General features: G+C 39.1%; 1 protein-coding gene across 1 annotated transcript; it reads left to right on the top strand.

The window, feature by feature from the left end:
* The first annotated feature begins 5575 nt into the window (after positions 1–5575).
* On the top strand, positions 5576–10714 carry ostm1 (osteoclastogenesis associated transmembrane protein 1). Its single transcript, XM_035995472.1, has 7 exons — positions 5576–5959; positions 6251–6365; positions 7126–7223; positions 7308–7418; positions 7982–8147; positions 9620–9686; positions 9823–10714. Exons 1-6 carry the CDS (start codon positions 5576–5578, stop codon positions 9673–9675), a joined length of 930 nt encoding a protein of 309 aa, XP_035851365.1. The 3' UTR covers positions 9676–9686; positions 9823–10714.
* The last annotated feature ends 5089 nt before the right edge of the window (positions 10715–15803 follow it).

The raw sequence follows: 15803 nt of genomic DNA, 5'->3' as shown, positions 1-15803 counted from the left end.
GTTATTATATTAATTCACCAATTCAAAAACACCAGTACGGCTCTAGGTTAGATGCTGAAAGGCACATGCATACTCATGCTATATGCTGGCATGCTGTCCCGTCCATGTGTCTCCTGGGACATGAACCCCTCACCCCACTCCCTCCTGGGGGACTAATTTAAGGGGAGGGACGATGTGTTTTGTTGCTTGTCAGAAACAATCACTCCCGGCCCATTACATTTACAGCACGTCATGCTTTCATTGCTGTAACACGCTGAGCTCTGAGAGGGGGAAGATAGCTCTGAGAGCACCATGGAGAGAAATCATAAATTTAGACATGAAAAGTTGACAAATATCTGTGAAATAGATCCAAAACAGTTGAAATGCAAATGTTGCAGTTGATTCTTTGGAACTGGATAAATTAGATTTAAATTGAAGTTAGCTTTGTTTTCCCGTCAAGATGTAAGATTAAAGTGAATAACAACTTTATTTAGTGCGCCCTGTGCAGCCCCCACCCCTCTCTTGTCCTCTGTCCTGGCCCACCCGGCCTCTCCCTGTTCTGTTTGGGCACTGGAGGTTGTCAGTCGGGGTTTATGTCCAGTTCACTGGAGCTGAAAGAAGTCAGTTTCATGTCTTGTTATGGAACAAGATGTCTCTGCCTCTCAGGAGTGATGAGAAGTGGTCTGGGTGAGCAGGGTGAGCAGGGTGAGCAGGGAGCGGGACCATCCCCTGGAGGCGACCAGCAGTGAGGAAGTCAAAGCGGCTTTTGTGTCGCTGCTGTCGGCTGCATGTTTGGTAATTATCCCCCTCTATATGAGCACAGACCAGGCTTTCCAGGAGAGGTCCCAACCCAACCGGCCCACGGAAGAGTGCACAACACACCGTCAACAAAGATTAACTTCTCACAGTGCTGCAGAGATGCCTGATTGGGGGAGACACAGCAAATACTGAAACCCTCTCTTGTGTGACATGCTAGTGATGAGCAGATCTGCACAGTCTTTCAAACTGTTGCAGTGATTAGATAGTGACACCTATAGAGCTGATAGACTACAGTCACAGTCAGTACCTCCATCCTTCTCCTCTTCTTCAATGCTTTTATCCAGTGGTAAGGAAACAAACAGGTCCTTACATGTACAATATACCACAATATAAAAATATTACAAGTAAAAGCGTTTCATTTAAAAATCATACTTAAGTACAGAGGAATCAGATAAATCTATTTAAGTAAAAGTACTCATTCTGCAAAAAAATGGCTCTTATTATTTTATATATATGACATTATTAGATTGTTAATATGATGCACCCATGTGTGAGCAGCATTTTACTGTTGTAGCTGGTAGCACCTCCACTAGCGGTGTTTATGACTTTATGTTAGCAGTTAGTTAGTCCAGTGGTTCTCAACCTCAGGGTCGGGCCCCCTCTAAAGGGACACAAAGTAAATCTGAAGGATTGTGAGCAGGGTTCAAAATTAACTTTTTCATCCACCAGCCAAATGGCTAGTGAATGTTCAAATTTAACCAGCCACTCAAAAGATTACTATTGTTTTTTGGCTGGTGAGTGAAGCAAATCTACCAGCCAATTGCATATTTTACCAGCATTTGGCTGGTAAATGGTGCTAATTTTGAACCCTGATTGTGAGATGGTTAATGGGAGAGGAAAGAAGGGTTCCACAACACTAATGTGTGTACATTTTTCAGACTCCCCTCTAATCTTTGCTATTTTGTGAAATATTGTGTAGTTTTGGAGGTTGGAACACTTATTTAACTAAAACCATTTAAGAAGTTTAGAGGAGAAATCCCTCTTTGGTGGAACTGCTGAACAACTCATAGACATCTGAAACATGACAAGGGGAACCCAACCAGGTAATGCTTTTTTGTAAGGGGCCACAGGCCAAAAAAATTGAGAATCACCTAGTTTTTAGCTTATTATATTCTGAAAAGTAACTAATTGCATTTGCCCAAGAAATGCAACATAATATTTCTCTCTGAAATATGGCAGACAAGTATAAAGTTACTGTACATAAAACACATACTGTATGTATATAGTCTCACATTGCCAGACCTTCCTCCACAGTGCTGCGGAGGAGGATCTGGCTAGTCCACACAGCATTCTGGGATGGGAGAAAAACATGCTCTGGTTTATTGACACTTCTTTAAACCAATCACAATCGTCTTGGGCGGTGGTAAGCGCCAGACGGAGCCACGGTGCCGCTGCAAAATAGCCTCGGGAAGGAACTTATTTTGGTGGAACATGTGTACGTTCAAAAGTTGTTTTAGTCGTGCAACAGAAAACTCAGATTGGACAGATAGTCTAGCTAGCTGTATGGATTTACCCTGCAGAGATCTGAGGAGCAGTCAACCATAGTCCTCATAAATCCACCAGGGTTTAGAATGCCAACACAAAGGAAGCGGAAGGTAACGGACATCCGGCCGGGCGGAATTTTTTTAATTAACTTGTAATTGTATGTGTGAACATACTTGGCCAATAAAGCTGATTCTTATTCTGATCATATCTTCAGCATCACCCTCCTCATCTTCCTTTATTGATTATCATGACTATTATTATTTTAGCATTTTTGCCTTATGACTCAAGTTTATAATCTTCCCCATCCTCAGCAGCAGCCACGCTTCCATCACCATACATATAATTGTCATCATCTTCATCAGCATTTCGGTACTTTACTCCAATCATTCTCATCATCACTGTCATTCTAATCATGACCTGATCATAGCCATCTTCTTTATCATCACCAGTGCCATGATCCTACATAACATACTTATCATTACTGTCCATTTATCATCCATCTCTTTACCTTCATCAACAGCTTCGCTTCTCTAACCTCACTCCAACCATCGTCATCATGCAGTCGCCTATAGTGGCCTATAAGATGCAAATTAACAGTCTAGCCATTATTAGCCTATATTACATTTTTGTCAACAATATCATCCCACAAAAACTCTATTTGTGGGAAGCAAACTGAGAAGCATCCGTTTCTTCAATTAAAACTCCCTCATTTTAACGCGGCTCTGCTAGGTCCTTTTTAAAGGCGCAGAATAGGCCTGCCTTGATCTGCATCAATTGTCATCCCGGGGCTCAGGGACTCTTCGGCGGCCAGTAGCGGGCGAAGTCAGGGCTAATCCCTGGAAAAGGGGAGAATCACGGGAGAGGAGAAAAGCAACAATAACCAAGTCAAGCGTATAAAATGAAAGCGAAATCTCTATTATCACTCCCCGCAATTCCCAGCAAAGTGGTGAAAATCAGGGTTAGTTTGTGATTCGAGTCAGACGCGGAGGGAAGAATATAGGGGTCCCTGCGGGTTGGGAGACTCACACGACGAAAAGGGCAATATTCTGTAGAAAAGGGGAAGAAGAAAGCCCCTCTCCCATCCCGACATAACCATTAAATGCAGTCTGACTTTATGTTGTATAGAGAGGGGGGAACAAGAAAGGAGGCACAGTTCTCCGATGAAAGAATGAGGTTTTTGGCGGATTAGGGACGGCCCGAAGGATGAAGAATAACTTCTGCATAACTTTACAGCTATTTTCTCTCCCCACGCCAAGAGCCAAGTTTAAGGCTAAACCGGTTTGAGTTAACCCTTTTGTGATTGTCCAGTTAGAGACTTTCACAAGGACGAAAAGGATTCAAATCCCAATCTCAGATCCCAGAATTGAGCGAACAATCTTTACCTTATCTTATTACAAGTGGAGGGATAATAAAATCATGTTTTAAGGATTTGAAAATACTCTTAGGCATACATGTAGCCTAATAATCACATCTCGGCATTCACAAAATAACAATGTTATAATAATAGGCTATATCAGTCACAGGGACTGCAGAACTTTTACTTTTAATACTTTATTTTGCTTGAATCATAAGCTACTTCTGTACATTTAGCCTACTTAAATATGATTTTGAATGGAGAACCTTTACTTGTATTGGACAATTTTTTACATTGTTTTATCTACTTCTGCTTAAGATAGGGGGCCTACAGTTTTGCTCTGTGGTATTTTTCTCTCCAAATTATCAAAAGATATAGGCTACCTTCTTTTGACCAGTTTCTGCACGGTTATCGTGCGCAAAATTATGAGGAGCTTTTTGGACTGAGTCTTGCCATCGCTCCTGAAGGGCTCTCATCATCACCATCATCTAATTTATGGGCCTAATTAGTGATTTTTGTGCTCTTGGTTTCTCTATCTATCACACTAATTAAGGCATTTTCTGCCATCTGACAATACCGGTCATCTCAAAAAGTAATGATATGCCGATTTTACTTGGTGCTCTGCTGATTAGCCCGCAGAGGAAAGACATCCAAAACTTAGTGAATAATGTGACGAAGTGAGACTCACTTTTAAGTATATATGTTTAATTCATGCCTGCATTCATAATAATAATAGGCTAATATGAAAGACTTGTGCTGTTTGTGTCTATTTGTGATTTTATTTTTCAAAGTTAAGGTGTAACCAAGTGAACATCCATAACTGCACAAAAAGATTAAAAAAAGATTAAAAAACAGGGTTTAGGATATAATCATTTCCTTTTCTGAGAGCCACACTAAAAATAACAGCCTAAAGAAATGGGGAACATCTGAACAATTAGGTGAACTCTGGTCAAGAGAAGAAGAGTTAAAAGTGCCATGTGCAGTTAGAGGCCAGAATCCATATTTACCACTGGAGTTGTACAGACATCAGAATAGGCCGCTAATACCGTGCACACTCTCTCCCCACTTATTTTCATTAGGCTCTGATGACTGCGGAATTGATGCGGCCTGCAAGTTATCAAGAGCCACTAATTTCACATTAACGACCATTGACTGCGGTTGCTTGATTCGAGGGGGTTCTTGACAATTATCACAATCAGGATTGGAGCCCAAATCGTTTACCTTGACTCCGTGATTATTTGCTTCGAGCCGAGCGCACATTGCAAAATTGTATGGTGTCAAAACCCCGTAAATAATGAGGAGACCAGGAAGAACGGCTATCTCTTTTCAACACGCACGTGCACGCACGCACACTCACACCTCCCCCTTACACAAACTGAATATGACCTACACTGCAGTGTAAACTCGTCTGTGTTTTGTGTGATAGATAGATAGATAGATAGATAGATAGATGCTGTATAGTTCAACAATCAATTTCTTAAATATGACGTCAATATTAATTAATATAGGCTAGTTTGTATCATTATTATAAATAGTAATATTATCATTGATGTTTGTGAGGGAGAACCCGTATAGGCACATAGGCTTATGGTGAAAGCATCAAAACAAATCAAATTAAATGAATGTAGTTATAGTTAATTAATGTAAAGTTATACTTTGATATACTACTTAAGTACACTCTATATTAGTATAAACTTTAAAAGTTACGTTGTATAATTCAAATATGCCCTCAAAAGATGACATTGTAGGCTATATCGTTTATATGTAATTAATTCACATGGAGGATTTATGATGAGAAGTTGGTACTGATCTGATACCGGTCAGATACTCTCGCGAGATTCCAGGTCGTCACATGATCACTTTGAGAGAAAACCAGGAAATCGTGGGTTGTGTAGAGTGAAAGAAGAGGATCATATGCTTTAATCCTCGTTTTCGATCATGTCTCTTTACAAAAACAGTCCGTTTTTGGTTTTGTTAGTATTAAGTACTTACGCCCTCGCGTCTAGCGTCGGAGTAAACCTTACCGCTTCAGATTCAGCGGACAGACTTTCTTTGAGCCCTGCTGCTCCTGCTGTTGTGGTTGACTCGCCTGTGTTTAAGCCCGGTGTGGACTCCCTCTTCTCCCTCAATCTGCTCTCTTCCTTCCCAGAAGACCTGGAGATCAGCGACTACTGCAGCGATCTGCTTCACATATTCGGACAGCGGTATGTCGCCTATGTCAACTGCTTGGTGACTGCTGCCCGACCTGTTAAAGTTTGCCAGAACTGTTTCTCCACTTATGGCAGCCTCATGAACATCTATAACAACATATCATCAGACGAGGTACGTGCCCAAATACAAAGTCATTGTCCGTGTTTTAGTTTAGACAAGTAAACTGTCTGCCTGCATAAAGAGGACAGCAGACCTTGTTTGTGTGCAGTTGTCTCACGAGTCACGAGTCTTGTGATGTGACTAACTGGTGGTGACAAATTCGAGGAAACGCGAATTCATCTGCTTGACTTGCAATAAATAGCCAGTTGAGGAACACATTTTTTTCTTCTTCTAGCGGATCTATTTGTCAAAGTGGAATACAAACACCTGAGTGCATGATAAAGTGTGCCTGTGTGTCCTCAGATGGGTCCTGGTAATGTGAGCTGCAGGGACAGCCTTCTGCGCAGTGATCATCTGATGCTGGTTTATCTGCTGTACAGCAACATGGAAGACATTTGGACGAAATCATCCTGTGTCAGTAAGTCCTCTGCAGGAATTTTAACAGATCTGAATTATTGTGATTCTATGTGTGTAATTGTGAATTTGTGCCTGTTTAAACTTCTGACTCACACAAATATCAAAGGTCAGAGGTCAAAGTGCAGGGTCAAGCAGAGGCAGGATTCTATTTGGTTCAGTGTTTTTCTTTAGGGACCTTTCATTAGAGCGACTGTGGGGGCATGGTTTTCACATGCAAGGTTTGTAGTGATTATTTTCATCATTGATTATTCATTTTAGTCTATATGTTTTTTAAAATGTCAGAAAATAGTGAAAAATGGACGTTCAATTTTCTAAAGCCCAAGGTGATGTCATCAAATAGCATGTTTTGTATGACCAACAATGCAAAACGCAAATATATTCAGTTTACTATCACATAAGACAAATACATGCAACAAACCCTAATAAATAAGAAGGTAGAATCTTTTAAACATATACTTAATTAAACATCAATGATGATGACAATGATAGGAGTAAAGAACATATTAAACAAACTATTTCATTTACTATTTGTTTTAGCTGTAGTTTGTTTCTGCATACACCTTTTTTGCTGACATTGTCATTGTTTGTATTGTTAAACCAAAATAACTGAAACCTGGTTCAAATTTGAATAAAATAGGGGAGTGATTTATGTTACAAAGGTCAAACCATCACAAACAACCATTGCACATCTGATTTAATTTGTCCACTTTTATTGAATAAATAGACCTACCTGATGGTTGTTTTTACTTCCTGTTGTGCAGACTGCATCACTAAGGGATTCCAGAGTCTGACCAATGACACGCTGTACTTCATAAGCACTCTCAACCAAACTCTCACCTGCTTTGAGAAGTATCAACAGGTACGCCATAAATCAGGTGATGATGTCTGTCTGTCTTTGATGACTTTATGTTCAGAAGTTAACAAGGATGTCTCTTCCTTACAGGGGAACCATACAGAGCTGTGCAAAGACTGTAAGAATGCATATAGAGACCTGAATGAGCTGTACAGCAGAATGGAGACAAATCTGACTATGTGTATTGACATAGAAGATTCGGTATGTATGTCAGAGAATCATATAACTCTTTAAGATGGGTAGAGAGTAAGCTGCGCCCCCTAGAGGAATCTGTAGACACTATAGGGCGATCATAAGGGTCTACACCAACTTTTAGCTGGTGACAAGATAATGTGTTTTGGAAATGTTTGTGTCATGCCCAAACTGTGTCAAAACATTGCTATTTAACAAGTTGATGTTTTAGCCTTGATTATGAAATTAGATGTTCTTTTCCATGGTTTAGTTTGGTCTTACAATATATCAGTGGTTGCTGATTTCATATAAGAGGGTATTGATAAGAAAAACTAGTAACATTGTGTGACAAAAATGGAAAATTGAGCATGGATCTTTGATTCCGGAATGTGATCAGAAATGCAAGAAACTGAAATGTGTTTGTTGACCATGCTCCTGAATCCTTTCCCAGACTTGTCAATAAGAAATGCAAGATGTAGAATCCCTGAATAAAGTACACATTTGAGAACAGAAAAGCATGGTTGAATTAATAATGTCCTGTAATTGTGCTGAGCTGAAGTTTATGTTGCGTTTGGCACTTTGCCTCCTTTCAGATGAATATGACTCGCAGACTGTGGAGTAAGAACTTCAATTGTTCCTTCCCCCGTGAGGAGACTGTGCCTGTCATTGCTGTGTCCAGCTTCATGCTCTTTCTGCCCATCATCTTCTACTTGAGCAGCTTCCTTCACTCTGAACAAAAGAAACGCAAGCTCATACACCGTGAGTAACCAGCTTAATTCACCCATTGTCACACAAGGAGATTTTTTGACAGGGTTTGGGGTCTTTGTAGAGGGAGGGGGGTTGACTGACTGTGATATTGGGGTTTGGCTGGGATGGGGGAAGTGTGTGTGTGTGTGTGTGTGTGTGTGTGTGTGTGTGTGTGTGTTGGGGGGGGGGGGTGTCTAGGTTGTTCTAAAGCATGGTGGGGTTGCCTCCTGCAAACCTCTGGATCATAGACAAGGTTGGAGGGTTTATTTTAGTGTGTGTTGGTGGAAGACGGTTGCCTTGAAGGATCAGAGGGCGTTTGTCAAGACTGAGAAGGATGAGAACTTTTTTATTTATACATCAAATGGCCTGTGATGGTCAAGGACACATTTGGTCTCATACAAGAACCACTTGTACTAACAGATTTGTTTTTAAGTAGCACATACGAGTGATTTAGAAGAACTTGTCACATTCTTGTAGTTAGATTTTTCTCCTGTTCAACGAGTCATGTGCAGATAATCTGCCTTTCTCTTGCAGCGGGAAATACACTTATTTGGCTTGAGCATTATTTCCTAATATTAATGAATTTCAGCTCTTTCTTTCATTTCTGGTTTTTACCATTGAAACACAGGTTTTAATTCAGAGTTAGTCCAGGGGTAAGGTAGCTTACATTTTAGGTTTAAAATAAGTCAGTCTTTTTTGTGTGAAACAGTCTTACTTGCGTTAGACTAATCTAAGAGCAAATTAAGACTGTACAGACCAGCCAAAATATATTTGTATTGCCTGCCCTAGGGGAACATCCTCCTTTGCATCTGACAGTATAACATTACCTACTGTATAGGCTCATATTTTCTTACCTAGTATCTCCATGACTGTCACATCCCATCCACTGCCTCCTATTTTTATCATCTCACTTCACGTCAGACCATTCCGTCTTTATTATGTCACAGTACGGCTCTGCTTTGAATACACGTCATCGGATATTGTACTGTTAATATTTTCTCGGTTTTGGGTCCTCTAATACGACTACTGAAGCATCTAAATATGTTATGTTTTCGTCTTATAATTTTCAACAGCAGGACTTTAAGCCCTGATGTTAGAAATTCTTCTTTTTACTTTTTAGCATCATTTTTTGTGAATGAAATTTGTCAACAAATAGAGCTAAACAGGTGGCTTCATATGGCAATTTATAGGCGATGTTTATGTTAATAGAGAGGTTCATGATAAGAAAGTGACAATGTTCTTGCATGAGGCCCATTGATTTCTCTGTGGTCCTTCAGAGATCATATCAACTTCATTATGTCCATCAAGAGTGTGCATCTATAACAGCCATCTTGGCTTGTCTCTGAGCTTTTCTTAATGCACTTTTTATTTAACAAACATCTTGTACTTTATTTACTAGAATAACTCAAACTAAGACAGCAAAAGTAATTTAACTACTCAAATGGTACTTTTGGTCATTTCTTGTAAATTCTGTGTCTTTACAGCCAAACGGGCAAAGTCATACACCACTCTGATGAACATTCAGGACAAACTGAGCTGAAGAGAAGACAGGTGAAGACAGAAATGAAGGACAGCACTCTTTTAGTGGAAGTTACAACCTGAGGAGAAGATTTGACTCTTCATCGTGTTGTGTCTGAGGTTTGAATGTAGAGGACTCAATAACAGCATTCTATGTTTTGTTTTTCAGTAGGCTGCGATACCGATCAGTATTCAGAGGACTTCAATGATCTAGATAAACGAAAGTGAAATGATTTGGGCACACTAAACATTTGCTTTCATATCCTTCAAATATTCTTCTCAAAATATAGCTAATGCTGTTAAAACACATACAAGAAAAACATGCAGTATTCATATGTTCATAGATTTTAGAAAACAAACAAATTGTACACAATGTGTTTGAGTCTGCCTGTTACTGCAATAATTTAAGCAACATTTTGGATCTTTATTAAGCGGGCTATGTTTGAATCAAAGTATATTTAACTTTATAAACTACTAATCAGATGGTTGTTAATTGTTGCTGCACAGATCCTGGCCTCTCCTTCCTTTCAACTCGTTAACAATCTTCATGTTGTACAGCTCATCCTGCAGACTGCGACACAGCTGTCACAGCTAACGTGTGTATGTGCGCTATTTATGGCTTGAGAAATGGGTTTTCTGTCTCTAATGTATGTCCAGAAGAGAGCTGCAAAAAAGGAAGCACTTGATGTCCATTAGTGGTGACATGTATCTGCTGTAAGAAGAGGGGGTGCACATCAGTATGGAGGGGGGAGTAAATAAAGACATAACACATAATGTAAGAGCACTCCAGAGTACCACACTGTGATGTTACCTGTTTTCCAGTTAGTGTTTATGTGGTTGCATAAAGCTTTTAATGTGCTTTGTTGTTGTTTCCCACTGATATTTAACCTAATTTGTTAAGGGGTTTCTGCTACTCATTACAGTGAAGTCCTTTATGAGTTACAAGGGTAGAATTGTTGAATTAAAAATCCATTTGCTGTGAAGTAATTTAAACCTTAATTTTGAATGCATAATATCAAATAAATACTTTTATGTCAGACACAACCTACAGCACCTCAACCAATTTTGTGCTGATGATAATTAAATCTAATCTAAGTGGTGGAAAGTAACTAAGTATATTTACTTACGGACTGTACTTGGGTACAATATTACTTAAATGGACTGTATTTATATAGTACTTTTACTTTTCTAGTCTTAACGACTACTCAAAGGGCTTTTACATTGTACAGGACCATTCACACACATTCATACACTGGTGGCGCAGCATCGAGGGAAATTCGGGTTTCAGTGTCTTGCCCAAGGACACTTCGACACGGGACTGCAGGGCCAGGGATTGAACCACAGAAACTTCCGATTGGTTTAAGTAGGCTATTTACATTTTTATGTTACGTTATACTTCTTCCTCTTACTACATTTCAGATGGAAATATTGTACTTTTACTCCATTACTATTATTTGACAACTAGTTACATTTCAGAATAACATTTGCATCCAAAATCTATGACGATCTCTTAAAATATGATGCAAATAGGCTATATCGAAATTCAGTTCAAATTAGTCATCAACCAGCTACAACTCTAAAATGTTGCTTACATAATCTATCTGCAATAATAATGTAATATTATATCTCAAATAATTATACTGCCAAGGTGCCAATCTGCACAATAAGTATTTCTACTTTTAATTAAGGCCTACCTTACCTCTGTACTTTGAATTCAGAACTTTTACTTGGAGTATTTTATATTGTCGTGTTAAAGCTTGTTTCTTCACACAGTAATGGCCCTTGTTCTCAGTTTACATGGCCTTGTGTTTCTTGCAATAAGGCGTTTCCTCCGTCATTAGCAGCTAATCTAGATGCGGGATAAAGATACTTGGCCCAATAATCGCAGCAACACATCCGTTAAACTCCTTTGGCTTTTTGGTCTTGTGGAGCGCAGCCACTGCTGGCCATCAGCGGGTCTAAGAGCATTACAGATATGCCGAGTCATATGATCCGGTTGCGGCCAGCAGAGCAGCTAAAAACAGAGGCTTTTGCCAATTGCGCTCCCGCACAGTGAAGTGTGTTGAGCGGCTCGTGTGAGGCGCGGCCCGGAGCTCAAGAATGACAGCAGTGATTCCCCTTAAGCCTCGTTGCTTTTCTGAGGCACACCGGGTCCTTAAGCGAGGCTAAAAGTCATGAAAAACTTTGTCATTTCAACCATATACACTGTATGTAGAAACGAAACAACGTTTCACCATGGATCAAGTGGTGTTACATATTTAAAATATATAAAAAACGGCATTATATAAAAACGATTTTCGAGACAGGCTACATTTAGTGCACACACCATACACTGTACGTGAATCAGAAAACCGATGGAAAAGCGGAAGTCCCCCGTGAGCCAGTGATTTACAGTCAATGGTAGAACAAGTATACAGAGTATCGCAATATAACAAATACTCAAATACAAGCAGCTAAAAGTCCTGCATTCAGACTGCCCAAGTATTGGCAAAAGTAGAAGTAGCCTACTCATTATAGAGAATTAAAGGTTTAACACACACACACACACACACACACACACACACACACACACACACACACACACACACACTCATTTTGTTTGCTCATTACTTCACTTGGATGTTTGCATGTTGGTCTGGATGGCAATCATTGACCTGGAACCTTTATTGTCACTGCATATAAGAGAGACAAGGAATTTTTTAGTTAGCTGCAAGAAGAACATTTTTCATTTTAACTGATGTGCACACTTTTACACGCTTAAGTAGCCACAAAGCTACATTTATTTTTTTATATAGGCAATATTATGTGTGTTTTCTTACCCACAGTACATATACTGTAGGCAGTACATACTGTATACTGTGGACAGTACAAATACTGTGGGCAAGAAAACACACACAATCAGCACAATCGTACAATGATAAAAACAGCTGATTTATATTCTCACTGATATGACTGCAGTGCAGCAAAAAACACAATCCACCAGTAATCATGGCCTAATGCCACGCATAATTATTGTACACCTAATCCACTCACAAAGCGCTTTGATAGGAAAAAATGACTGAGAATAATATTACTGTAATTGTTACTGTTTATGTGGAAGACATTAATATCATTTTGTAAACTGACTCATATCCTGATCTCCACTGCTTGCTTTAGTTCTCTGCTGGATTAATGTGGGGAAAGAATGTGCGAGGTTTGTATTAGAAGTTTTGTAGAAAACTACATAATGACCACTAGAATGTTTATACACACTTGCAAAATAAATGATTATGGTATGATCATATAGATGTTATAGCATAGTAGTGCAATGCAATAATTGCAGTAATGCAATAATCCAGTACCTTTAGTACATCAGCAGTGCTCAGGGATGTAACCAAACTGTAATTTTGTCATAAATGCAGGCTGTATATTTTGTCTAAAAGACACGTGCTATAAAAACCCAAACTAGATTCCAACAGTTTCAATAAATGTAACTTTTTATTGATTCATTTCTAGAAAGAAAGTAGAGTTAGCAAGTATATAAACCTCAGCAAGAGCAGGTGTCAAAAACCACTGTTTCTAAATAATCAATTATGTGACACACTGTTTTTTTTAACCAAAATAAAAGACAGTAAAAATGTACATTTTGTAAAATCTTGACTTTAAAATTGTGCAACCAATCATTCCCTTATTTTGGGCTCTCAGTTTCTGTAATGTGTGAACTCATTAGGTGACTTCTTTAAAGCTGAGGAGGGAATAAGGCAGGAATGTTGGAGCATGACGGCTGCAGTTCAACAAACGTAAAGAGTTACTTTTTTAGGCAACATATGAATAGATCCCCTCCCCCACGGTAATAGCCTCTTCGTCTCTGCATATTCACATCTGTCAGTGTCCCTCACTCTCTCTTCATATTTAAAGGTAACAATTGTGCAGCTGAACATTTCAATGGCAACAGGGTTATGTACAAAAAACTGTATGCCTGTTTGCAATAGCAAGATGGCAAAATCATACTTCTCTTTGCACAAGTCACCTTGATACAAGGCCAGTTCATTTAATATTTGATAGAGGCGTAGGGGGATGCTCTTCATGTTGTTTCTGAGTCTGGCCTTCCTTTTTCGTTTATTAAATGTAATTCTTGTTAAATGACTGTTTTGTTCTTTGACAAGGTCACAGCCTCCTGTAGACAACATGCCTTTGAATTCTCTACTGTCCTCTGCAACCATCCTCCACTCCTCTGTATTTTGTACAGCAGCGAATGTCTCCTTCTTTATGGCAATATTAAGAAACTGTTAGTCAGGACTTAAGTTGTTATGCAACCCCTCCCCACCACCAACACTCTAAGCTGTCAGTTAGTTAACTGGCTGAAGGTCAGGCTTAGATTATGCACCTCTCAACCCCTGAGTAATGAATATGATGCTTTGTTGAAGAAGGAGTAAACATATGCCCCTGGGGGTAGGAATTAGCACACACACACACACACACACACACACACACACACACACACACACACACACACACACACACACACACACATATGCGGCCTTCCTCACAGAGCATATGAAGAGTGAATGGGGCTTATTATACACCTGCGAGTGGGGTCAAAGTCTGTCAATCCCTAGCTTATGGTATTATAATAGATTATAGAATCACTCTCTAATGGCAGTCATTCAGTTTGTAATCTCTACAGCTTGATGCGAAAGCACTCAGCGTTCAAGCTAAGGGTCTGTTGAAAATAAGGCCTTCTCCTCATTTATCCCTTGCTTCCCCCCTTTCACAAAGGTCTTATGACAAGTCAGCTGTTGGTGACATCACAAATGCTGGATCATATGTCAGAAACCTTTGATGGCTGACTTACATCCCTTGTGGCTCAGCAGCAACTGAGGCCACTTGAGGCCAAAAGAGTGGCGAGGTGCCCCGGGGGGTGAGGGCGAGCATAAGAGCTGACAACAGGCAGGAAGGGTAGGGGGGCAGTCCTTAGGGCAGGAACATCTGACCCATGTGTGGGTTTGTTTGTGTGGACAACTAGAGAGTGCCCATCTTGCCATCAGCTTGAGAAGACATTTAGTATTTGTTTGCAATATTTGCGTGAATTAGAAAGTCTGGATATTGTGCATGTGAGTGACTGGATTTTTGTTTTTGAACAGCACACATAGAGAGAGAGAGAGAGAGAGAGAGAGAGAGAGAGAGAGAGAGAGAGAGAGACCCACATGGCTGCTAAATCTGCATCTTGTCAAAAATGAAACTTTTTAAGGATATTAGTTTGTGAAACCTGAGTAGAATTTTGATCACAAGAGAGTAGTGCCACCTACGGTCAGTTTCTGAATATAACATTAGAGGTACAGCTCATAAACGTGTCACTATTTTTTGCTCAAAAGTAAGAGTGTATACTTCTTTTGTGAACATTAACATAAACATGTGTTTAATTATACTTTTTCCACACTGCAAACCATGCAATCAATATTGGGCCATTTTTATTGCATGCAAATTATTACTAGTTATTAAACAATTATATGCCATATACATCTATTATGCACCTGTTTGTTTGGACTTTTGACTGTTTTATTTTTTGTATTTGAGATACGTTAGGAATTTTGCAGACAGTTCTCCTTGAAATATATTTTTTGCATTGTTTTTAAAGATACAGATATTTTGGTCTTGAGCTGTTAGCTCATGTTGATTTAAGAACTTGCATTAGGTCTTTAAAAGTAACCTGGCAGACCTCATAGCTGCCAATTGCTGTTAACTAGGATTCAACCTATTATATAGTGCTGTTTTATAATTGTAATAGTTACTTCATTTTCCATTTGATACGAACATAACAACTGTATTTATAGTTCAGGTTGTTTTTAAACATGAACCTCTCCTGTAAAAATGTTATGTGTAATGTGCCTTTTAATTTTAACATACTTAATGGCTATCGCCTTAATAAAACAAGTGTCAAAAACTGAATCCTAATCTTTCAGGAAAACAGTATTTTTTGGAGAAAACCGTATTGGTGCTGTGCTTTGAGGTATAATAATAATAACAATAATAATAATAATAATAATAATAATAATAATAATAATAATACATTTTATTTAAAGCACCTTTCATGACACCCAAGGTCACTTCACAAACAAAAAAGGTCGTTAAAATTATAGTCATCTCATAAAAATAAAAATAAAAATAAAA

The sequence above is a fragment of the Sander lucioperca genome, chromosome 19 (genome assembly GCF_008315115.2).
Source record: "Sander lucioperca isolate FBNREF2018 chromosome 19, SLUC_FBN_1.2, whole genome shotgun sequence".
Lineage (NCBI taxonomy): Eukaryota > Metazoa > Chordata > Actinopteri > Perciformes > Percidae > Sander > Sander lucioperca.
This window is presented reverse-complemented; position numbering and strand designations above follow the sequence as displayed.